The 26,682-nt window shown below is 41.8% G+C and overlaps 1 protein-coding gene across 3 annotated transcripts in view; it reads left to right on the top strand.

The window, feature by feature from the left end:
• Window positions 1-26,682, top strand: part of Smyd3 (SET and MYND domain containing 3) — a 563,480-nt gene that overhangs the window by 111,337 nt on the left and 425,461 nt on the right. For all 3 annotated transcript variants that reach the window (XM_052199949.1, XM_052199951.1, XM_052199950.1), the window contains exons 3-5: window positions 525-632; window positions 2,016-2,073; window positions 8,156-8,292. In XM_052199949.1, the coding sequence (XP_052055909.1) occupies window positions 525-632; window positions 2,016-2,073; window positions 8,156-8,292 (303 nt within the window). The remainder of the gene's footprint in view (window positions 1-524; window positions 633-2,015; window positions 2,074-8,155; window positions 8,293-26,682) is intronic.

Below are 26,682 nucleotides of genomic sequence, written 5' to 3'. Positions count from 1 at the left end.
ATTTGAACTCAGGACCTCTGGAAGAGAAGTCAGTGCTCTCAACCGCTGAGCCATCTCTCCAGTCCCCAGGTTTAAATCGGTTAGCCCACCTGGTATATCTGAATTTTTACAGCAAAACTCATAATGCTGGCTTCCCTGTTTTGATTTCCCCTAGCCACATGATTTTCTTTTCTAGCTTTGGGTGATTCTTTCTTTAAAATACTATTGTATACGCTACCAAACATTGAGTTTAAGTATTAGCAAAGGCCTACTGGTCCTTACTATATTATCCCAGCCTTATAATGACCAGAAGGCAAATTTAAAGACAGCGTGAAACCGAGGTGTTTGTGCCTTTGTGCAATGGCTACTTTCTTGATAGAGACTAAATTCTGCATCATATGCAGTATTACAAAACAAATTTTGCATTTTATATTTTTTTAGGCTGTTGAAAATAAATTAATGCTGATGATTCTCAGTGTTCAAAACTGGTTGGGATGAAAGTTGACTTTCGTCTCTGATGCTTTTCCCTGCTCTTGTCTTCACAGAAAAAAGCCTGGCCGGACCACAAGCGAGAATGCAGGTGTCTTAAAAGCTGCAAGCCCAGATATCCGCCCGACTCAGTCAGACTTATGGGCAGGGTTATTGTCAAACTGGTGAGTATACAGAAAAGATGCCTGAACCGGGCATTGGTGGCGCACGCCTTTAATCCGGCACACGTGAGGCAGAGGCAGGTGGATTTCTGAGTTTGAGGCCAACCTTGTCTACAGATTGAGTTCTAAGACAGCCAGGGCTACACAGAGAAACCCTGTCTTGAAAAAACTAACTAACTAACTAACTAACTAACTAACTAACTAACTAGCTAGCTAGCTAACTAACTAATAAAAAAAATAAAAAGAAAGGCGCTTGGGTTTGATTCGACAAAAGCAGTTGCTGTTTCTGTTTCTATTTAAGGCTGAGACTGCACTCAGGTTAAAGTGGATGGTGGATTATCCAGGCGGTGTGTTAAGATAAGAAACGTTCCTAAAGTCATTGGCTTGATGGCAGTGAGGTGCACAGACCTGTCCATAGAGATATTAAAATCTCCTTCTTGAATAGAGTAACAACTAGTAGAAACTATGTTTCCTTTGTAACTTTCTCCTAGGATACACTGCATGTATGAGCGAGCCTTCATTGTCATTTCAAATGAGGACCTAATTTGATAATAATATATTAAATTGACAGTTTCTTGTTCCTCCTCCTCTTTTTAAATGGAGCCAGGATTTGTGATTTCTGCAGTCCTGTCTCCTATAATACAGCAGAGTCTGTAACCCTACCCTGAAGAAGCTTCTAGATTGTTCCACGAGGGCTGTAGCCTTAATGCCTCGGATTATTGTAGGGCTAATTTGGTTTCTTCACTTATCGAGTTTTCATTTTCTTTTTTCTCCGCTCCAAAGTTTTATAGAGGCTTTTTATAGTGGGAACTTCTTGTAAAGGAGATTTTTATTTGGAGATAAAACTGCTTAGGTGAAGTTGCAAGTGAGACTTTAAAAGTGTTACTAAGCAATTTCAAAACAGTGCTGTAGAGAGAGATCTGGAGGCGTGGCCGGGGTGTGTTGGTACCCACCTTCCAGCCTGATGATGACCTGAATTCTGTTTCTGGGACCCATCAATGGAAGAAGAAGACTGACTTCTGAGTATTGCCCTTTGCCCTCCCCCCCCCAAATAAACGAATAACTGCTTTTAATGTTATGAAGAAAAGTGATATATAAAAAATGATCTTTTAAAAATGTAATTGTAGCTGGGTGTGGCGACTCACACCTTTAATCCCAGCGCTCATGAGACGGAAGCTGGTGGACCTCTGTGCGATCCAGTCCAGCCTGGTCTACAGAGTATTTTCCAGGACAGCCAGAGCTACATAGGGATGTAGTGTTATATCATGTCTCAAAACAAGCAATCAAACAAAAACTTTCATCAGAATATCCAAGTGTCATCAAAACTGCATAATTATCTGTTGAGCAATAACCTTGTTTTTGGTGTCCTCTCCTTTTCCTTCACAGATGGATGAAAAACCCTCAGAGTCAGAGAAACTTTATTCATTCTATGATCTGGAGTCCAGTAAGTGATATTCATTAGTATCTTAAAATTAAATCTATCAGTTATCTGCAGAACTCTCATCTTTCCAGAGGTTTCAGTCTAGGGTAGCTGTTCTCAACCTGTGGGGGTGTGACCATTGGAAAACACATATTTCCAATGGTCTTTGGAATTGAGACCATTCAGTAGCAAAATTACAGTTATGAAGAAGCAATGAAAATAATTTTATGGCTTGGGGCAGGGGTTGCCACAACATGAGGAACGGTATTAAAGGGTCTTTGCCTCAGGAAGGTTGAAACCACTGCTCCAGGACCTCAGTCATGTTGAGTACACAGTCACCCACTGAGCTGCCTTCACAAACTGCTTTTAATAACAGCTTTGCTCTTCTGTTTATTACATGAAACAAACCTAAAGAAATGTTTTGTTTTTATAAATAACTAACATATGATTTTGTTTAGTAGGTCTAGGGTAGATTGGGCCACGTACAGGTTTGTGGAGCTCTACAGTAGACAGAATAGTGGCATTGAGCATGTGGACCCATCCGCATAGGCAAACTGTGATAGAGGGCTGGTGCTGTCAAGAATTAATAAATATGGGAAATATGGGAGGATGTTAGTTTTGTGAGTTTTGCATGTCTTTTTTTTTTTTTTTTTTTTTTTTTGGTTTTCTTTTTGGATTTGGTCTTTTCAAGACAGGGTTTCTCTGTATAGCCCTGCCTGTCCTGGAACTCACTCTGTAGACCAGGCTGGCTCAGAAATCTGACTGCCTCTGCCTCCTAGAGTGCTGGGATTATAGGTGTGCGCCACTACCGCCCGGCTTGCAAGTCTTAATAGTAAACATTATACAAGGTTTTTTTTTTCCTCCAAGAATAAGTGAAACTCTGCATTGAAAGTAGGAAGTTCAGACCTAAATGACAGCAGATAGGCCCTTGCTGTATTCTTAGACACCTTGATTGGGAGCCATCAGTCAGGCAGTCCCCCTTCTAATAACTGGCTGGAGTGTTATTATCCAAGTGAGGCTGATTTAATGATTACCCTGAGAATGCTCCAGCTAGGATAACTCTCGTGTGTCAGGAGGTCTTTCTTGCTCCTGTAATGGTCACTCCAGACACCCTGCACTGGCCTGAGCAGGCAGTAACCTGAGCCAAGCTTTGGTGAACTTTAGATGACCCAGTTCTCATTCAAGATGGGAGTGGGAACACCACTCCATGAACTCAGAAAAAGGTGCTTGGTTGATTGAGCCAAAACCTGTTTTGTGATTGGTACAGGCGTCTTAATTTGCATACCACACTTCCTTTGTTCCTGGCTCTGGCTTCAGCCGGCTGGGCTTCTGCTTTTCAAGCCAGCCAGAAGACTCCCTCCTGTGCTGACTCTGGTGATTTTTAACATTTAGCCCAATAAAAAGCTTCCCCCAAATGGGCTTCTCTTGCCTACCTGTGATTTTTATCATGGGTAGAATGGACTGAGCTGGTAACACCAGGAAGAGGTATGGAGGCTGTGGAACAGCACCTGGGAAAGGATAGCTGACAAGTGACTGGCTCAGGGACAGAGAGTAAATGCAGGGTAATTGTTGAAGAAGTCAAGACTTCAGAAGGCAGTGGGCAAGCAACTAGGGGCCTTGTCTTTGGGAGGGTTCTTGGCGAGTTGCCACACCTTGCAAATAGAAGGTTCCTGCATCTGATGTGCTTGAGCACTGTAGCGCTGACACTGGGGTTCTGGTACTGGAGAGCCCTCATACCTAGCTGACGCGACTGCTGACAGCTTCTGTTGTGTAGAGATGTTGCATAGAGCCTAGGATCTTTACCCGCCATCTTGTGTTGGTTTGGCCGCACTGAGTCAGGGCTGTATTCCTTATGAGCTGTGTGAGAAATCTTAGGCTTCTAAGGTCTGGAGTCATGCACCTCGAATCCTTCAGAATTGAAGCTTAAACTTTTGAATCTGTTAATCCAGCCCATAATCCTTTGCCATACGAGGGAGCACTCATGATTTCTTCATGAGTACAATTGGGGGAACCTCAGTTTTTTAGTAGCAGAGCTGTTAGTCTAATTGACCCTTTTGTCTTCTGTTTCTTCTTCCCTTCCCCCCCCCCCTCCTTGTTTGTTTTCCTTTTCAAGTTAGGGAAGAGTAACATAGTGAACAGGGGAAATCTAGGGAGTCCCTTAGTGTCATCATTCCTTTAGATATTAAGTAAGGCAGATCTCTGGTACAGAAGACTTCAGCTCTGTGACTGTATTGGGCATTGTTCCTTCCCTCAGCTACCATGGTGGTTGCCAGTTGCCATGGATACCTTAAGGCTTCTCAGATGTGGGGGTCAAGCACTGTCAGGGTTACTTTGCTTTTGTATAGTCAAAGGTCTTCTTCAATGAACTTGTAAGTGGTTCCAGTCCCAAACCAGCTAGAACTTGTACACTGCCTTTGTTACACTGTTTCCCTACTGTCCTGGTTGGAGATGAATGAGAGGTTGATCTCAGATTTACAAGTCTAGGGCCCTAGGTGCTAATGGTAATACATTGTTATTTAAGAAATCACGGGTTAGCGGGGCAGTGGTGGTGCATGCCTTTCATCCCAGCACAGAGGCAGGAGAATTTCTGAGTTCAAGGCTAGCCTGGTCTACAAAGTGAGTTCCAGGACAGCCAGGGCTACATAGAGAAGCCCTGTCTGGGGGGGTTGGGGGGGAAAGAGGAAATAAATAAATAAATAAATAAATAAATCACGGGTTAATTATTCTGTTGGACAAATAATTTGAAGAAAATATGCAAACCTGACATGAGGAAGAGTGTTAGTTCAATTTGATGTGTCTTTTCAAGTTTTAATAGAGAACTAATTAGTCATTTTTCTTTGTAGTACTGCTAGATAATTAACACCATTTACACTGAATTTGACTATTAACATTAGCCCCACTCAGTAGCACGCCATTTTATCGCCTTTGGTGAAATGTTCTCAGATGTTGTCTGGTGGTTCACTCTTAGCCTTAATGTGGCATGTGTAGTATAATTTAAACCAACGTTCAAGGAGGTCATATTAGCTTTAGAAAAATGTGTGTATTTTTTTATAAATATATAATTGACACATAAAGTATTTATACAAATCTATGGGGTCCAGGATATGTAATATAATATATAACAGTAAAATTAAGGTAATTAGCATTTGCATTTCAAAAAAGTATCCTTTATATATATTGGGAACCCTTTGAATGTTTAGCAGAAATGATTCAGCTTAAGTAAGTATACAGTAAGTAATGGCGGTATCAGAACGTCAGGCATTTATCATGTTCTTATGTTGGGACCATTTAGACTTTTTATCTAGTAAGGACTTAAACCTGCATGCTGCAGAGTGGCCATACTGTTTCCTTCTAGCCGACTGTATTTTGGTGCCCATTATCCAGCCTGTCTTCTTCCCATTGTTCTGTCCTTTCTGATGACCACTGTTTCACTTTAATGAGATCCTCTTGTGCCCTGGTTTTAACAGTAACTGTCAACTTGGTAGAGCCTAACATCATCTGAGAGGAGGAACCTCCGAGAGAATTGCTTAGATCTGGTTGGTGTGTGAGGTGTCTGAGGGATTGTCTCCATCCTTAGTTCCCGTAGGAGAGTCCAGCCTGCAGCAAGTGGTCCTGGGCTGTCTCTATAAAAGACCTAGTTAGGTGTGAGCCTGTGTGTGAGCCACAGGGGACGTCGGTGAGAGGTGTTCACCCATGGTTTCTGCTCAGAGTTCTGGCCTTCAGTTTTTGCCTGACTTCCCTCTGACTGACCCAGAAATGTGAATCCGATAAACCCTTTCTTTCTCGAGTTGATTTTAGTCAGAGTGTTTTTAATCACAGTAGCAGAAAGGAAACTAGAAAACCCTTTAAAACTTCCTAACGTGAATGAGAACGAGCGAGATCTGTCTTCTGGTGCCTGACTTATAACACCGGGCAGCATTGTTTTTTAAGATTTATTTATTTTATGTATTATATGAGTACACTGCAGCTGTCAGAAGAGGGCATCAGATCCTATTACAGGGTGTTTGTGAACCACCATGTGGTTGCTGGGATTTGAACTCAGGACCTCTGGAAGAGCAGTCAGTGCTCTTAGCCGCCGAGCCATCTCTCCAGCCCCAGGGCAGCATTTTACTGCATATATGTACCGTATTTCCTTTATCTGTTCACCCCCTGATTCCACGTTTCAAGTACTGGACATGGTGCTGCAGTAAAGATGGACAGGCAGATAGATCCCTTGTTGGCACAAGGCTGTTTTTCGCAAATGATTGCATGCTGTAGGACTGCCTGTTCCACTGCATCTTTGCCAGAATTTACTGTTATGCATGTGGATAATAACCATCGTACCTGGAGTGAGCTAACTTTAGTTTCCATTTTCTGGTAATTAGTGGTGTGGAGTATTTGTCATGTATGGGCTCACCATTTGTTTTCCATTCTCATTCTCTCTCTCTCTCTCTCTCTCTCTCTCTCTCTCTCTCTCTCTCTCTCTCTCTCCAGAGCATGCACTTTCCTTTAAGTGAGAACTTTGTTGTCATTTCATATTGCTATGAGTTCTTTATATAGTCTAGATATTAGTCCTTTGGGACAAATCTCTTGCAGATTTTTCTTCTGTTGTGTAGGCTGTCTCTTTGCTGTACCAATTGTATTCTTTGTGCAGATATTTCTGTTGTTATTTGATTGAATCTTGTTTTCTAATTTTTGTTTCTCTTGATAGTATGTTGGGGTCATCTCCAAAAGTTTTGTGCTTAGGTTCTTGTCCTAAACCTATTCCTTTATTTTTTTCCTCTAATTGTTTTATGGCTTGGCATTATATATTTATGTTTTTGATATATTCAATGTTGATTTTGTGTAGGTATGTAGGGAAATAGGGCTCTAGTTTCCTTCTTCTGTATGTGAATATCCACTGTATGAACATACTTGATCGAAGGCACTGTCTTTTCCTGTAATACATATTTATGGACCTTTGCTGGGAATCATTTTATTGTGAGAACATTAATTTCTGGCCTCTGTTCTGAGTCGGAGGTAGATGTGCCTGCTGTTGTGCAGTGACCTTGGTAGCAGATGGCACATTGTTGCTCTCCCCCCCACCCCCTTTTTTGTATTTTCGAGACAGGGTTTCTCTGTATAGCCCTGGCTATCCTGGAACTTACTCTGTAGACCAGGCTGGCCTCGAAACATTGTTGCATCTCTAGCTGGTTTGCTCGGGATTGCCTGGCTTTCTGATGGTTTCTCCTTTGTCTGTGAAGGACATCTGGCTCATCTGTTGGAGTTGCCTTGAGTTAGTATATCACTTGCGGGGGTATGGGTGTCTCAATGACATGAACTGTTCAAACTCACAGACGTGGGCTGTCTCCTTTAATGTCTAATTCCCTCCCTCCCCACGTCCCTCCTCCCCTCCCCTCTTTCCTTCCTTTCTCCTCTTTAGTTTCTTCCATCAGAATCCTGTAATTGCAGAGAGCTTCCACTTCTTTGGCTACATTCCTTCCTATATGTTTCATTTTGGATCACACAATCTTGACTCGAAGTGCTTTGTTTCTTTTGTCCTCAAGTTTGCTAGGGATGTGTGAAAAGTAAGTCTTAGAGAAGAAGTCTGGCTGCTGTGTTTGTCCAAGCTGGAAATCCCTCCAGGTTAAGATTTCTCAGGCTATCCGTGTGCCTGTTATGGTTCACATTAAATATGGCAAATTTCAGTTGCTTAAACTTCATGTGAACTTTCAATATCTTGTTTTTTGTCTTTTTAACCTTTCAGATAATACTATTTACCAGTCAGTTGTGACCTGCTTGAGAATTATTATGGGGAAACGTCAGTTTAAATTCACTGACTTAATTAGGATTTATGATGGTAGAGTTGTGCTCTATAATGTAAAAGATCTGGCAGTGTGCAGCTGATTTTAGTTTATGGTATTTTTAAAACCTGTATGTATAGCCATTTGATATATTTTGTGGATAAAGTTGGAGAGAATTTAACCAATGCAATATATATCATGCTTTGTAGTTGTCAAAAGAATAAGATTGTCCGGATAGATTGCATGTCGGGGAAATATCTTGCTTAATAGCCAGCATTTGAACACCTGAGAATTATTCATGACATTCAGTTGGTGATTAAACTGTTTGTTTTCTTTACAAAAAGATATTAGCAAACTCACTGAAGATAAGAAAGAGGGCCTGAGGCAGCTTGCGATGACATTTCAACATTTCATGAGAGAGGAAATCCAGGATGCTTCTCAGCTGCCACCTTCTTTTGACCTTTTTGAAGCCTTTGCAAAAGTAAGTTTGAAACGTGGCTGATGCTGTAAATCAGTCCTTCACCCTTTGTTTTCTTGTCATTTGCACACATGCCTAAGCCTTGATGGGGTACTGAGGACCGCTAAAGCCTGGATCACTCCACATCTCAACAGGGAATGAAAGGCTCAGTGGTGCCTGTACTGAAAGGTCTTTATCACTTCTCTGATCACTATTTTTATTTGGAGATTATTCATTGCCAATACTGCAAGTATCTCCACCAGGGAATCTGTTCCCCTTTTTAAAAAAGAACACAGCATATATATTTCATTACTTTCTACTGAAGGATTTCGCTTTATTATTGGATGGATTCTTTATGTTGGTCACTCTAGCCCACTGAAACAATCTATTGGAATCTGTTCTGACTAACTGATTTTGGCGGTTTCTGACTTAAAACAGTTTACAGAGCAGATTAGTGGAATCCTAGGTTAGGGTTAGAAAACAGATTTATTTCGTGTTCCTCCTGTGGTCGGTTAGTGGGAGCGAGGTGTTTTCTTCTGTGCGTTTGCTTTGGCGCAGGCGGTGTGGGATGGTAGGGCCCCGGACTCCACGCTCCGCTCTGGGTCTCCTGTCTTTGTCCATTTGTTTTCTGTGGTCGGCACACTTTACATTGGAGGCCTTGCCACTGACCTTGAAATTTGTAAAACACATATTTTATAATGTCCCATGCTTATTTTAAGGTCTGCTTTCAAAATTACCTGTTTTGTAAGAATTTTAAATGTGATCATTTGGAGTGCTAGAGATTTCTTCTAGTCCCCCCCCCCCCAAAAGTTATTTTTATTCTGTAAAGTACGCTGGGTGGTTTTTCTGATATTGTGATCACAGCATTATATTCTGGCTTGTCTATAATTTAAAATTTATTTGAAATACGGTGACCACTCTGATTGTTTGTTTCATATGATTTTTGAAAAATTACATCCTTTAGTAATTTTATACATACAGTGCACACAGCGTCTGCGGAGTTAAACACTAAAACAGCGGCATTTGTCTTATGATGACTGGTAGGTACATCATTCCTCACATTAATAATGTGACTGTCCTCTGATGTCAATTTTGTTGTTGAAAAATCTTCCAAAAAGGGAGTAATTGTGATTAATGTTCATGTAAAATGGCTAAAAATATTAAGTTTAAAATGTGAGTCAATGCCTTATTCCTGTTGTTTATTGTTAAACATTTTGTTTTGTTTTGTTTCTTGAGACAGAGTCTCTGTGTAGTCTTGGCTAACCAGGAACTTGCAGAGATCTCCCTGCCTTTGCCTACTGAGTGCTTAGATTAAAGGGTTGAGGCATCATTGCTTGGCTTGTTAAGCCTTTTTTTTTTTTTTTTTTTTTTTTTTTTGAGACAGGATTTCTCTGTGTAACAGCCCTGACTCTCCTGGAGCTCACTTTATAGACCAGGCTAGCCTGGAACTCTTAGAGATCTACCTTCTTCTACCTCCTGAGTGCTGGGATTAAAGGTGTGCACCACCACTGCCTGGCTCTTGTTAAACATTTTAACCAAAAAAAAAAAAAAAAAAAAAAACCCAAAACATTTTAACCACAAATATTTTATGAAGCCTTTTCCATGTTGTCTATGAGGACTATTCTGGCATTGTGATGAAAGGTCACTTGTTTGGACAAACTTTCAGTAGTAATCTCTCCTCTTCCCCATATACTTGTACTTGTGCTTGCTATAAAAGTACAGCGCTGAGGACTGGGGAGAGGGCTCAGATGGGCGCTGTGCACACAAGCATTAGCTCCTCACTTCTGACCCCAGCACTGGGGTCCAAAGGCTGGCTGCGGGGTGCACGCTTGTGATCCTAGTGCATCAGAAATGATGACAAGTAGGCCTGCGGGGCCACCAGTATTGTCCGGTCGGGAAGTCCTGGGTCTCAGTGAAAGAGTCTGTCTCAAAAAATCAAGGTGGGGGGTTCCTGTGGAGCGACAGAAAAATCCACACCGTGCAAATGTATGTATATGCATGTGCACAAACAGAAGGAAACATATATGTCATTGCGATTTTGGAGAATAATTAGGCTCAGATCTGTAACTTTTGTCTTAAAATGTACTTTAGTAAAAGTCAGAGGAAAGCAGACGGTTAACCTGAGGCTCCTGTGCTTCTTTGCCAACGTGTCACCTGTGGTTGATCTTCTGCTTATTAATTTGTCTGTAGAGGAGATCCCTCCCTGGTTCTTCCTCTCCTGGGAAAGTGATCTTAATCAAGCTAATTAATTAGTGTTCTACAAACCACATAGAAGAGTTTCTCAACCCAAAGCTCTGTGTTTAGAGGAGCCTGTGTACCTTTTTTAGTACACTGCACTTGGGCAGAGACCGGCTCCCCACTCTCCTATCCTATACCCATTTTTAAAAGGTTTGTTTATTTATTACCTGTAAGTAGCTGTCTTCAGATACCAGAAGAGGGCATCATATCTCTTTTACAGATAGCTATGAGCCACCATGTGGGTGCTGGAATTTGAACTCATGACCTTTGGAAGAGCAGTCAGTGCTCTTACCCACTGAGCCATCTCTTCAGCCCCTATGATAAGATACCCATTTTATTTTCATTTCACAGTTAGCCAGAGAGAGAAAATGGCCGTTACTAAAGCCTGTGCCCTGCAGTAGGATTCTGTATGCCACATGCAAACTCAACTCATAGGACTTCCACATGCATTTGTCTTCCTTAGTCTTTGAAATGGGGTTTTTCCTGGCCTCAGTAAATATTTCATGTGTTCTGGTTTGTGTTTGGTCTCTTTCTTTTTTGTATTCGGTAAGTAATTTGTCACCATTGGATTCATTAAACTGTCGTTTTATCCTTGGTGTTTGTCACCAAAGGTCCACAGAATATTTTGTTAAGAGTTAACCATGTTTGTTCAAGCTGGGCCCAGCGGAGGAACAGTAGCTAACTCTTTAGAGCTTTCTCTTCTGGTTGCTTTAGGTGTTGAACTATCTGGGAGTTTTGGCAGAATAATAGCTTTCTTCTGTTAGGTTCTTGGAATGCAGAATGCAGAATGTGCCTGTTTCTACAGTTTTAGTTTTTGCCTGGCAAGATTTCCCCACCACTCTAGAGATTCTACTGAGTAGTTGTTTTGTGGGTCACAGTGAGGACCTCTTCCTTGTCACCTGCTGCTTAGCACCGGCGTTGATTTTGCTTTTACCACCCCACATAAGCCACACATGAACAGCAATTAGTGTGGAGATCTTCAAAATTTCCCCTGTGATATATACCCTGATGAATCTGTAGCTTGCTCGTAAAATTAAGTACCACGGGAAATATCAGATTCTTCTTCCCAGTTCAGATAGCAGAGGCCACTCATGTGGAAATAGAAACTGACTGGAGTTTGAGAAGAGAAAATACACTGGCAGATTGTCCACAGTGGTCTTGGAATGCTGGGTATGAAAAATGGTAGTGCTGGTTAGCTACCACTGAGGCTTAGGGACACAGTTCTCCACAGGAGAAGACTGGAAAGGGTGATCTGTGGAGGGGAGGCTCAGTTGTGAGATATTCCAGTCAGAGTTGGAACTGTCTGTTTGCATAGACTGCATAGACGCTGACCACCTCTGGGTCTCCAGAATTCTCACCCAAGAGATCCAGTGGATGATGGAGAGGCTCTGAAGAAATCACAAAATCCTTTAACTGTGTAGCAATGGTTTCTTTTTAAACTTAAGCTTATGTTAAGTTATGCTAAGTCTATGTTCTTAGGCCATAAAACTGTGACATTTCAGGATCTGCGCCAGATGGTGACTACCTTTCCCAGTAGTAGAGGCAGAGGCAGCTGGACATGTCAGTGAGATTATTCATATGCTCACCAAAGATGAGGCCTTCTCTCCTTTTGTCTCCTTCCATGTTAGCCTCTCCCTCCCCGTCCCTCTCCCCCCTCCCTGTCCCTCTCCCCCCTCCCCACTTCCCATTCCACACATTTCTGTTCTACTTTTATTTTCTCATGAAGTTTCTAGTTAGGTTCTGAGGTGAATTCTTCTGGGAAGAACAAGAGCTTTAATAAAGTCTTCAGACTGAGTCCTAAACATTTGCTCCAAAGGCAGAAAAGGAATATTCGACTAACTATAGTTACTTACTTATCAGATCAGAAAAGTACAGACACCGAGAGGACCGATTGATTCATTTACTTAGGTAATAAAATGAAACGTTTTTTTTTCCATTTTCTTGCCTTATGTGTATGGGTCTCGCCTTCATGTAGCTAAGTGCACCACATGCGTTCTGTGCCCACGCCAGTGAGAAGACAGTGGCGGATGCCTTGGAAGTTACGTACAGTTGTGAGCTGCTGTGTGGGTGCTGGGAATCAAACCTGGGTCCTCTAGAAGAGCCGTGCTCTCAAGCCCTGAGCTGTCTCTGCAGCTCTGAGAGGACAAATTTAAAAGGAGACCATAGGGTATAGCAGTTAAGTTATCTTCTCCAAGCAAGAAGTGAATTTCTCCTGATCCTGATTTGTGTGTGTGTGTGTGTATGTATGCAAGTAATTTTAAATATATTATATATATATATATATGTATGTATATATATATATGTATGTGTTTATATGTACATAGGAATAATAATCTCCTTTGTGGATGCAATGAGGACTAACCGTAAGTTGTTGGTAGGCTATCTGGCTCCCACTAGGACTGTCTGCTGCTGTTGCTCTGCCTTCCCGTGTTATTGGCATCTGGGTATAAAATGTCAGTGTTTATGCCTCCCAGTGCTGTCATTCAGCGTGGAGCACAGGCTGCCACTGATTGTAAACCAGAGTTTCAGACGGTTGCTCGCCGCTGTGCTCGGAGCTGGTGCCTCTTGAGATGCCGTGAATTACCTGTCTCGATGAGAAGAAATTTCGCAGTCAGAAAATAGTATCTCTGCCCTCGTAAGCTGTTTTTGTTTCAGACCAGAGTTTATTGTGGCAAAAAATTCACCTCTGCCTTCGCTTGCCGCAGCCCACTGATTCCCAGCGATTGTAGGGCTTTTCTGTGGGTTCTGTGAAAAACAGGTTGTGAATGAGCTGTATCATACTTGTACCTGATGAGGTGAAAACTAAATCACAAGTGTCTCAGCTGTGATAATTTTCTGAAATGAACAACAACATGCAGTATTTCTATTTATTGTGATTATTGGAAATGTTTATGAGTAGGCTAAATGCTGCACACAGCTTTTGAGGCTTTTATTAATGCACAGAAATTATTTGTTTAGGGGGTTCATTCAGAGTTCCAGAAAAAATACCTATCTTTTATTCTAGATTCATAACTTTTCTAAATATGAATTCTGACCGATTAGAAACACGATAAGATCTGAACAGTGAAGTAGAAACTGAACGGGTAACACAGAATGTTCTAGAAATAGACATTAAGTTGGAAGCAGCAGAGTAACAATGACCTTCCTGACCACAGAACATATGTCTTTGTTAGTGTTCCCCGAGCTCTGCAGCACCGTTAATTTCAGTGTTGTGTGTGCCATTGGTGCAGAATTTTTTTCATTAGAAATTCCACATCTGTTTGAGAAGATGTTCCCTCCCCTCTCTCCCTTCAAACAAAATAATAGTTCTCCTGGTCACATTTTTATACTTTAAGGCATATATGCCATCTTAAATATGATTTTTAATTTATTAAAATGTGATTTTAATGCATTTAGTTGTATTTGCAGTGTATGCTGGTTGTATGAATTTGAAAAAGGACATTTGAAGGTGATGACTTTTATTTTGGTATCAGGACACTGAAATTCCATATTCTGTTTCATTGTGAGCAAAGTTTTTAATTTTAATTGGAGGATTCAGAATTTGTCATAAAATTTTTGTGGATTAATAAGATAAGAAGATATATTGATTAAATATTTTGAGGGACATTAGAGATAAGACCAAATAAAGCAGGACTCAGATTATATTCAAATTGTAAGGCTCAGAGTGCTGGTAAACAGTCTACCTCAGACAGAAAGAAAAAAAAATTATGTACCCCTTTCTTTTAAATACTTTTTCTTTTTCTTTTAATTCTCTGGGAGAGTGCAGCGAAAAGAAAGAGCGAGGCTGATCTTGGTATATCCGAGGATCAGTCTAGGGCCTTAGGTTGATTTGTGCTGGTTCTTTGTCCTGCTGTGCTGGTGCTGGTGCTGGTGCTGGGTGACTCCCGTGCTTTGTGATAATTTGTAGGCAGATGATTGCCTCTTGCTTTGAAAGGTCATGAGTGTACGTGTGTTTGCCACCTGATGGCTTCAAGTTCCCCTTCGGATTAGAGCCTTTTTGTTGAGCTCAACTGGCTTTCGATAATGTAGCTTGCTATCAAGTAGGAAGGAACGCAATTTTTTGAATTAATAAAGTGATGGGTCGTCTAATTACAAAGCTGATGTGAGGCAGCCATATTGCAACTTTGACTACATTACTAGATGATCCTAGTGAGTGATCGAATGGACTTGGGCTCCATTAAGGGAAAATACGCTATTAAATATTTTAATGCCGAGAGCGTGCAGATGCGCCAGGACTGCCAACCTCCAGGCTCCGGGGTGACGTCCCTATATGTCCCTATATGTTCGTCGGTGACTGCTTGAAGAGGCACTGCAGTGTGCTCAGAGCAGCTGCTGGAAGTCTTGGTTGTGGGGATTTACTTCTCGGCTGGTCTAAGACAGGCAGGCAGCCAAGACTAACTGAAAATGATCCTGGCATTCTAATTACGAACTGGTGACAACAGGCATGATTTACTTATTTTTTTCTTTATTATAATAGATTGAGTCCCCGAGTAGATTCAGGAGACATTTATTCTCAAGGATGCATGTCAGCCCTTCAAGGAAAGTGAAGTTTGTAGGACACTTGGATTTTGAAGACAAAACAAATCCGTGCTTGCATTTTAATGATATTTATATATCACGTTCTTCACTTTTAGCATTTGGTTAATATTCCTCTTCGTTTATGTGTAAATAACCTGTGATGGGTGGGAGGTCATCATGGTTAAGGACCAGATATCTTCCAACTTCTGAGGGTGGGAAGGATAATTAGTGAGCTCCTTATCAACTCTTTTATTATACCTTTGCTGCCTGAGGTTAATTGCCTACCTTAGGTCCATTGCTTTGGCCAAAAGTCTTTTATTTCTTTTATTTGCCAAGTGTCTTTTATTTCTTTGAGTGTCTAAATTGCCAGGTGTTCAGAAAAAGGTGATCCTTGAAGACAGCAATAGGGTGCGGATCTGTTCTGTGGATGTTATTTTAATAAATATTTACAAATAGTGATTCAATCGCTAAGTATATACTAGGCAGGAAGCCATCTCCAATATCATGGCAAAATTCATGAAGTTTACTAAATTAGCTGTCAAGTCAGCGTGGTTGACAGACTGCTATTTCAGGAAGTGAAAACTTGCTGTATTAATTACTCCAGTGTGTGGGAAGCCTTTCTCTGAGATGCACATACATGACTATCCTGACAGCTCGAAGGCAGACTTCTGCATGTGGAAAGAACACAACTGTGGTCGGTCCCTGAGGCAGTTTTTCAAAAAATTAATTGTTTTAAATTGAAAAAAAAAAAAAACCCAATGTATCATTGGAATTCTATTCTATTCTATTCTATTCTATTCTATTCTATTATTCTATTTATTTTTTTATCTTCAATGTCTTGATTCTACTGTGCCAGATTCCCCAGTACTGGGATGATGGGTGTGTTCCACCACACTCAGCCATGCTGATATTTCCAAATCTGTAGACCTTAGGCAGCAGCAGAGCAGGTGTCGTTGACACTCACACCACGTTGCAGGGAGTCAGCTTGTTTTGCTCTTGATGCCTGAAGCCTAGGCCATGTGTTAGGGAAGGCCATAGCTGTGCACTAAGGAAGCTCTGTTTGTGGATGCAGAACATCGGGTTTCATCTCATCTGACATATCCTGGAATGGCCTTCTGTTAATTTTCTCCCCAGTAACCTTTAAAAATAAATGGGCACAGTTTTAGTTTGCAGGCTGTATTAAAGCAGATGGTGGGCCAGATTCGGCCTGTGGGTAAACCGTGAATCTTTTTGGTAAGCCAGAAGATATTCTGCACATGGTAGGAAACAGAGATCACTGTCAGAAAATTCTTTAAATTAATTTAAAAAGAGGGAGGGTGGGTAAGAAATGTTTTGCCTTTTGTAACCAGCCTTTAGTTCTGTTGTTTTGGGTTTCCCATACTACTTATCAGCAAGTGTATGTACAATAGCTGGTTTTGCATTCTTTTTTAACTCTACGATAATTTAATTCAATAACTTTAAAACATCTTTCAACTCAATAATATAGTAAATAAGCCATGCCATTATGCTAAGGAGAGAAAGGAAATTGTCAAATAGAGAAAACATATACTTATTAATTTCTTATGTATTTAAAATATGTCCTGTATTTGTTTATATATATTTTGAGATAGGGTCTCACCATGTAGTCCTGGTTGTCTTAGAATCTATGTTGACCAGGCTGACCTTGGAACTCACAGAGATCCACCTGCCTCTGCCACTCAAATGCTGGGATTAAAGCGTATAACACTATGTCCAGATTATTTTTTAAAGGTTATTATTATTTGCTGTTATTATCAGGGAGACAGGGAGGGAGGGAAGGGGGGAGGGAGGGAGAACAAAGGTGAGCTGGGGAGGCTCACCCCGAGGGCATGGCGCATGGTGCTCCGAGCTCACAGCCTGGTGGGTTCCCTTCTCCTGTGTGTTCTGGGGACTGAACTAAAGTCATCAGGTTTGTCTGACAAATGCTTTGACAGGCAGAGCTATCTCCCTAACCCTGTTTATTTTGTTTTTATGAGATAGGACAGCCCAGGCTGTCCTGAAACTTTTAATCCTTCTGCCTCACAACCCTATGTCCTGGTCATTAGGATTACTGATGTATATCCTTATTTTTGCTTGTGTTTATTGTTCTTATATAAGCTAAAGTTGCTCTAATTTGTTTTTTTTCCTGGTATGAAGCATAAATATATTGCCTTATGTTATTATTAGAAATATTTTGGCTGAATATGTCAGGTGAAAATTTGTGTGTGTGTGTGTATGTGTGTATATGCATGTGTGCATGTATGCTTGTGTATGTATCTGCATGTATGCATATGCATATGTGTGTGTATGCATGTGTATATGTGTGTGTGTGCACACACTCACCCATCCATGCATGCCTCTGCACACTCATGCTATGTGTGGGCTCACATACATGTGGAGGTCAGAGGTTGATAGTGAGTTTCTTCTTCTTTCACTTCTCTACCTTTTTTTTTTTTTTGGTTTTTTTGAGACAGGGTTTCTCTGTTGTCCGGGAACTCACTCTGTAGACCAGGCTAGCCTTAAATTCAGAATTCTGACTGCCTCTGCTTCCCAAGTGCTGGAATTACCTGGCTGGCTATCATAATCTTTTGAGGTAGATCTCTCACTAGTTCCCAGACTGGTCACCAGGAATCTGCCCTGCTGATATGCTGGACCGCAGACCCTGATACTCCAGGCTCTCATGTGGTGCTGGGGAATGTGAATTCCTGTCCTAATGTTAGCTTTCACCCACTGAGCCATCGCCCCAGCCCAAGGTTCAAAGTGTTTTGCTTCCTTTTTTTTTTTTTTTTTTAATTTTTATTATTACCCTCATACTACATTGTGATTTGTCTGTTTCTATTATAGTTGAGAAGGGCTTTTCCTGAGAGGAAAAGAACAAATATATTTTAGAGTGTGATGTTAATAGTGACAAAGATTGTCATAAATTGCTCTGTTATATTTTATAATAAGCAAGCACAGAGTTATATTTTTGAGATTAGAAATCATTTGTTGTCCCTTGATGTGGAAAATAAGGTGATTTGATACATCAAAGTGGAGAGATAACTTTGGTGGTGGCCAATCTAAGACAGGTTAAAAAATATGTCTCAGTCAAGGCCAAAAGTAACCCTTAGTATCTACCAGTGGATAGTCAAAGATATGTTTACATCAAACATGTATGTTCAGTGCACAGTGTTGCATGCTTAAAGGGACATACCCCGCATGTCAGAGAAAAGCCAGGAAGCCCCTTTTAGCCATCCTGGCTGAAAGTCCTCTAATATTAGATGCTCTAAGGATGAATTAGGCCACGCTGGTTTAACCTGAAGCTGCCTAACCCTGGAAGGGTTCTATTAAGGATTGGCCTGTGGATACCAGGATGGGTTGTCTCAGTATACAGTAGGGCCAGGTGATAAGTGATGTGATCATGGGGTTTGTGAAGTTGGATTCATGGTGCATCATGGGGGCTGCATGATTTCTACCTCAGCTTGTCTTCTGAAGGTTTGTTTCTCACTGAGGTGTCAGCCCAAGTCTTCAGTCAAGTCCACCGCTAGAGCTGGCCTTTCTGTCCTGTAAAATCAGTAACTACTGGTGCTTTCTACTGCCGTCTTTAGTGATTGAGTATTTCGTAAGCCGTATGTCTCTCTCCAGATTCTCACTTCGGTTGTTAGCTTCATCAAAACATAGTCATGCCTCCCTCTCCCTTTGTTCAGCATGGCAGAAGAAGATAATTCTCAGTTGGAAGACAACAGAAATTGTCTACCTAATACCCTGCTGAGCTCTTCTCCCCTTCCTCTCCTATGATGCATCAGGTGCTGTGCAGAGCTGAGGACTCACCTAGTGATGGAAGTAAGCTGAGTTCATTTCTTTTCTGTTCTGAGACTCTTTTTGCTCCTTGATGCCAACTAGTTCAGGAACCACCCTCTGAATTAACGTGAACATGTGCCACAGAGAGCACAGACTTTCCTAACTGATGTCACACCAGCTTGTCAGCAGCCCTCGCTCCCTGTGTTGGTGATCATCTCCATAACGCCAGGAAATTAAGAATATTTAATGTAACATTATTATCCTTATGAACCAGATTAGGTTGTCTCTATACTGAAGAATTTCAACTTCAGAGATTCTGTATATCTTGTGTTTAAATGATTGTTCCTGGCCACACCTGCTGAGTCCCCTCACTTCAGATAGCTTGATTGTAAACAGAATTTCCGCATCACACATTGGCAATATGTGGATTCCTATGTAGTTCCAGTTATACACCAGGATGCCAATGGGAGGAGGCAGTAGTGCTGTGTGTTTTCTTAGTAGATCAAGGGGTAATTGAAAGATTGACCTCACTTTTGGGGCCTACTTTTAGTATTTTATAACCCCACAAAGGGTTCTACATACATAGCCATGGTCATCTCCTACAGCAGCGCTCCGACCAGTTACCATTGTCATTCCGCTCTTTGCAGGTGAGGAACTGTGTAAGGAAGCATGCTCTTCCTCAGAGCAGGGATGAGAGCTCTCTCGTGCCTTTCTCAGTACAGAGTTCCTGCCTCCCTCGATTCTTCACACTGCCTTCTGTGCTGTGCGAGCACCACAGCGGGCTACCCAGAGTATAAACAGGAGCAAAAGCCAGAGCAACAGAAATAAGCGTATTTGCTAGCATTCATTTCTCTTAGTAGGAGGAAAATATTGTTAACAGGCAAAGCAGTGAATTTTAAAATGGTGTTTCCTGCTGTTTGTATGCAAGCGATACACTGTGTTCCCCCTTCCCTTTTACCAGGCACCCCTAAATTAGTGTGGATAGAGTGGGTTGGAAGATGCCATCTTATCAGGTGGCTTCGCTTGACAATGCTGCAAGCCTGTGTAAACATAAAGGTAACTGAAGCAGAATCCGCGTGGGTCAGGCTGCCTTCTGATACCTGAATTCTAGACCCTGGAAGTACTGTATGTATATTAAAACATGAATTATGCAAGAGCCCCCCCCCCCAGCCTGACTCTGTATTGTTTCCAGGCTATTATTTGGCGTATTTTCTCTGTAATTCTATAGATAGATGTTTTGTATATTAAAACATTTTATAATTTTATCAGCTATGTTTGCAATATAAAATGAAGTCCCCTTTGGTAGCAATAGGTTTTTTTTTTCCTCTTATGAGTATTTATTTGACCTGAGCATTTATATTTGTTAATAGCATGAGAAAATCATTATACAGTATTGTTTTTGAACACATGCTTTCTAAGCTAAAATGAAAACAGGAACTTTACTACATTAGATTAACCTTGACAGTGACAGGTGCCATTTCGTGTTTTGATTGGCATTTAGTTCTCCCTTGTGCTGGGAGCTGTCTCCTTAGGCTCTGTTCAGATGAGAATTCACAGCACCTGAGTGGGCTTCCCACCCCTGCCCTGTGAGGTGCTGGTGCCCAGGACCAGGTTCCTGCCGCAGTCTCTGAGAAGCCCTTCGTCTCTCTGGTGCAGAGGGAAAGTTACTGAGCTATGTTGGTTTAGTGCCCTTGAGTCTCCTGTGTAAGAGACACACTGTTGGCTTCCTTGTGGTCCACTTCCTGAGTTTCCATACAGAGGTACGCACCTAAACTCCAGCTATGCACATCTTATGTCATGATGTTCAACTTCTAGAAATCTGTAACTGTTTTCTGTGGCATGGCCCGTCCCCGATTTGTTCGCTGTGTTACTTTACCAGCAACCTTTTGCGGATTCGCCACCCACTGTTGGCTGGTAGGGGTCCTCAGCTGTGGCTTTTCCCACCTGTGCCTTGAGAAAACTCAAGGCTTCATTTCCTGCCTTGTTAATTTTTTTTCCTAAGCTCTAATCCCTTACTTTTGTAATTATTAATGGACTTTTCCCCCTGGATAACTTGTTTCACTTCAGATTCTTCACTCTGAATTTGCAATCCCCCTTCTTCCAGGCAGGAGCGTCCTCCACAGAGCACTTCTGCCCTCTCCACGCTTCGTACTGCAGTCTTGGTGTGGAATCAGGCAGGATGGAGAACCCAGGATGCCTTGCTCTCCTGCCTTGTGTCTCTACCTTGTTTTATGTATATGTATAGGTATAGGTATAGGTATAGGTATAGGTACAGGTACAGGTACAGGTACAGGTACAGGTACAGGTACAGGTATATATAGTTGCTGCCCTAGTTAGGAGTGCTGTTACATTACCCAAATCTTGCTGATTTTATACACTGCTAGTAGAGATCATTAAGATGTCTAGTTTTTCCAGTGTGCTTACCTTGTTACCACGTATCTCCTCTCTTAAATTGATTGATGAAATAATATTTATAGCATTACAAATTTAATTTGTGGAGGGTGATGGTGGTCTGTGGGTACTTCATTGCTCTATCCAATTAAGCTCTCTATACTTAATGCTAAATCCTCGTTCATCCTCTAGTTTCATAAAGGGTGTCTTCGGTGTTCTTTTGTAAGAAGATGCAGCCCACTGCTTCCCCCCTCACTGGCTACACCTTGATCTAACGTTTTTTATGCTTGTTCTTTTGCCTCCTTAAAGATGTCTTTTAACAGGGCTGGGGAGACAGCTCCAGGTGTGCGTGTGCGCGGCCCTAATTACCCAGAAGGTCCCGGTACCTTCTAGAGAGAGGAGGCTTTGCAGTGAGTCAGTTGCTCTCTGCTTAACTCCTTCCCATGTTATTTCACGAGACTGAGGTTTATGCTCTCCCATAAAAGCCTCAATTCTTTAATGGTGCCAATAAATGTGGGAGGCTTGAATACATTCCCCGGATAGGAGAACTGTCCTTGACATAGTTTGCAAAGCTGATCATGGCTACGAGGGCACACAATCAGAGGTCATCCACGCAAACAAACCAACAATGGCTGGCGCTTATGATTCAGTGCCTGTAGCTAAACACACTATGGCCCCTAAGGTAGTATCATTCTGACTTGGTTCAACTTCAGCCCTGAGTCAGAATGATCCCCTGTAGTAGTCCATTGGATTTTTTTCTACCTTGTCAGTGCTGTTAGACTGATAATTACAAGGATGTGATCGGATTTTAGAAATCCACTTATGCTTGCCAATGGTTGCGAAGTCTTTGAAGGTTTTTTGTTTGTTTAATTGAATCATTTTACTGGGAGATGAACGTAGGGCGGGGCTTCTGAGTTTAGTGGTGTCTGATGTCCCTGGTAGAGCAGACCTCTCTGGTCTTGTTGATTGAGAGCCCTTCTGGCTTTTATGGGGAGAAACAATGATCCTACAAAGATGTTTTTGTGCTAAAAATATTCTGTTCATACCAGTGAGACTGAATATTCGTTACTTCCTGCCACCCAAGTTTGTCAAAAGGCTCCCGCAACGTTTGCATCCTGCGGACATGAGGCACTGTGCTCTCTATAGTTAAAAATAATCTCTTGGTTTATTTGAGTAGAGCGTTTTCTTCATGGCAAGAAATATTGAGACTTGATTTTGTTGTTTGGAAAATTACTAGATGTTTTCGATTACAGGACACAGTGGGGCTCACAGTGAGCGGGACAGTCTGAGGGGGTCGCATACTTACTGACAGCCACCAGTGGTTGCCTGTCCCTTAAAGCTCACTTCTTTTCCTTTATTCCTACCTTTGTTAAAACACTGCCCTCCATCCTGCCTGGCAAGGTCCTTTCTACTCTTCGAGCTGTCGTGGCCATCATTGTAATCCACCAGAGACTCTGTGGCGCTCTTACGACAGCCCTGTATTTGACAAGCAAAGCTGAAAGCTGAGGACACGGTGGCCTCCCTCTCAAGGGAGTTTTGTGTGATTATGTTTCAGTTGTGTCAGTTGTTTGTGTATTTCTTCCAGTTCTCCTTCCAGACAGACAGAAGCTAAATCTTAACTTTCCTTTCCCACTCAGTAATGCAGGAAGAACAAATACAAGCCTGCTGCACCATAATGTACGTGGCCGGTTGGTTCTCTCTGACCTGAGATATCCAAGAATCACCCTGCTTAATTTTTTTACCCCATTTCTTCATTTCTCTTCTATACATCAGAAATGAGAGGGGCTTGTGGATGACAAATCAGGCTACCTTTCCTCATCCTCTTTATCACGGACACACAGAATTAAATATCCTAGTAACACAGGAAGCAGGGAAGAGAGTCTGGGTCGTCCCAGACAAGAAGCCACAAGAAGGGTCCTACCACACTGCTGTACTCAGAACAGCAATATCTTAGGATCCTTCGTGGTAAGAATGTTTCACATTTATAATTGAATAGATCACAAAGGCAGTCCAGGGGTTCCTGTTCAACACACTGAGCAGAAAATAAAGACAGACTAAAGGATTTCAGTGTGGGAGAACTCTAGCCTGCCTTTACACTCAGAACTTTCCTGTTGCTTCAAAATAAAGGATTGCACTGTCAACATTTAAGGAAAAAGAGCGTCAAATGAGCACTCGGGCTAGCGTCCACCCAGAAACAAGGAGATGGACTTATGCACCTAAGATTTCAAAAGGCAACTACACTCACATATTCTAAGGAGCACTTCTCGTCTACACAGTTAGTGGAACATCAAGGTAGATTCCAAAATCAGTATGTATATATATTTTTTGTCTGTCTGAAAGCATTTAGTGTTAGCAATGAAATATTCTCACAAGCTTTGTAGTTCACAGAGAAGACTCAAATTCTAGCAAAATAACGCACAGTAGCATATTTTAACACAGCCGCCAAAGCAGAAGGATGAAATATATGCAGACAGAAATGTAAAAGCAGGCGTTTTGGTTTATGCTACGCTCCTCCAGTCAAACAGGAGCACAGCAAACTGTCCAGTGCCGCCGAAAAGGCAAGGGCATCAATGAAGTCGCTATCGAATCACTCAGCGACAGCTGGCTGCCCAAGATGAGCGGAGCTGTGAATGTTATGACTCCCGTGTCAGGGCTGTGCCGGGCAGTAAGGTTCAGGATGCTGTCTCCCTTCTTACACTCCGTGTCTACTGTGGCCAATCTGAAATCCTGTGGAAGTAACTGTGCCCCTGAATGACATTTAGATAAAAGCAACCAGACTGTGGAATAGCGGTTTCAAGTAGACATGTTTCCCCAGGACATGAGCAGGGTTTTGAAAAGGAAGATGTCATTTGCTGAGACATGGCCTTTTAAGACTTTTTTTTTTTTTTTTTTTGAGATGGTCCCAGTACACTCTCTTATGATTTACAATTTGGCACGAGAGTTCTCATCCAATTTTCAAAGCGTAAGAACAAATGGATCCTAAATATATGGTAATGACCATTAAAGAAAGAAGTGGACTCTGCCAAGGGAGGGTGGGGGATCTGAGTGAGCAACACCTGCTTTTGAGACACAAGACACCGCATCTGGAAACCCAGGCTTTTGCAACAGGGGAGATGAACTCACTAGAAGAAATCTTTCTGCACAATGAGATTCATAATGGGTCTTGTTGAGCTCATGATTTCCCTAATCCACACAATCTGATCTGTTGTTTGTCGAAAGTAAATATTCGTGAGAGTTTTTGTTGTTGTTGTTGAGGAAAATGTGCTATGCATGACTGCATTTAATTTTATGTTTATTATTTTGCTACAAAGAACATTAAAAGCATTTACAATGACAGCCCGGCTCTAAGGAGTGAGCGCTGCTCTGTATTGTTTTCTCAGTTCTGTTTTCCTTTTATTGACTCGTGCTAGTGCTGTACACTCATGGACTATAATGTTAGTTTCCAATATATAGAGTGAAATAATCTATTCAATCCGTTGATTAATGAGAATGATCAGAGGTAGACTGAAACAACTCAGCTGCTCCCTCCCTGACCCCACACCCACCCCTCCCCTTCGTGCCTGTGCTCAGCTTTCCCACTGGGACACTTGACACTCAGCTTTGCCACTTCCCGGGCCTGACCCTGACGCAGCAGCAGCAGCAGCAGCAGCTGGGCAGAGTCCGAAGACGTGAGGGGAAGGGTTAGCTGAGGCATCCTAGAAATCTCAGGTAATGTTTCAGAACGAAGATAGGCAGCCACCAGAGCTCAGGATTGCTAACTGGGTAAAGTCAGCATCGAGTGGAATCCTCAGAGGCTGGCAGTGGTGGTTCTGGTTCTGATGTAGGTGACAAGTGTGAGGCTGTCTTGGTTTTCTCTGAGAAAAGTTCACATTCAGCCCCAGGCAGTCAAACCACCTCAGCTCCTTAAGCCTTGGATTTCACGTACAAGCCATCAAGCGCAGCTAGCTTTTACGACTTACTTTCTTAGAACCCCTGCCCCATCCTATTGAATCAAAGATTCATTCTACCAAAATCAGTTTGTGAAGTCAGCTGGGAATGCAGCTCTGCAGCTTTCTGAGATATTTCAGGAGGAGCCACAGTGCCAAGGTGACTTGGGATTTGGTAGTCTCTGTGACCTGTAATGAACATTCTGGCGTGAGGAAGGAAGGATTCTGAGCGGTCTGTACCGGCTCTGGGAATGTTTGCTGCAATTTTCTTTGTTGGGCGTCATCTTACAGTATCCCGCCTTCAAAGCTGCAGACCACTTTAATTTAGGAGCTTATTCCATCGTAGTGTGGAGGTGTGCTTTCCAACCTCTTACGCTCGATGGCCCTCACCGTGTTCACCTTGCTGTTAAAATTGACTCTAGAGCCTAGCTTATTTAACTCATGAACAGTAAAACTGGAGAGAATGTATTCACACATGCTTTTGAATTTCCTGTTTAATTTAAGGAACAGAACTACATAGTTATATATTTTTGTCTCAACTCTGGTGGCTGCAAGCTTTCTGTTCTGACTCGCCATCGATAGGATAACCGTAGCCATGTGCTGTGGTACCACAGAGAGTGTTTATCAAATATACGGTGTGACTGTCTGGCTCCCCAATCAGATGGAGAGTCTCAAAAGACTGAAAGTAGTAAGAACAGAGCGATTGGGTTAGCTCCTGGTTGAGGGCTACCATGGTCTATCAGGAGAGGGCAGGGCTAACTATCATGCTCACATGGTAAGAGAGAACAAGAGTTGAGACCACAGGACAAGTTAACGGCAGCTACTTTTGCAAGAAAGGAACCTTGAAGCGTGTTTGTTTCACTTATATTAGACTTTCTAATTAAGGAATCTGTGGAAATTAAAAACTCCAGTTTCAAAATGTGGCTGTGGATGCACACATGTTAATTTCAAATTATAATCTTCAAATGGCCTTATTTCCCTTATCATCGCTGTTTAATATTAATTTTTAACATTCTTATGAGGAAGTGTCCCTTATCTGCATATTATTAAATGGAAGCAGTCAGACTTGAACATTAACACTTTTTTCTACTGTAGTAAAGCTGTGAAATTAGCATGCTTCTTATATTTTATGTTAAAAGGACGATTTGTGTTACTGTGAAGATAACAAGGATGCTCTTATCCTGATCCTTGTGCTGAAATGAGGTTCTCCATTTGTTGAGTGCCACAGTTTTCACATTGTAGCAACTTTGTATCTTGTGAGGTGTTAGAGCCAATTGTGAAGCTGACTCTAGAATCCTTTCCCCAGATAAAGACAGTTTCTCCAAGGGTTAGTTTTTAACACCGACTCAGTAAGAGATTCCTGATCTCTCTCTCAGAGCAGGCCGAGGCACTTTAAGGAAAACAAAACAAAACAAAACAAAAAAAAAAACAAAAAAAACCCCAATTTCTTGTATTATTAAGTTTTATTGCCATAAAATCATTCACACTCCTCACCTTACATAATTGGCTCAGAATGTGGCCTGCACATCTGTGCCCCTTAGCTGTATGGTGAAGCCGGTCTCTA

Source organism: Apodemus sylvaticus, chromosome 12 (genome assembly GCF_947179515.1).
Source record: "Apodemus sylvaticus chromosome 12, mApoSyl1.1, whole genome shotgun sequence".
In the NCBI taxonomy this organism is placed as follows: Eukaryota; Metazoa; Chordata; class Mammalia; order Rodentia; family Muridae; genus Apodemus; species Apodemus sylvaticus.
The sequence above is the reverse complement of the archived record's forward strand: the minus strand, read 5'-3'. Positions and strand labels throughout refer to the sequence as shown.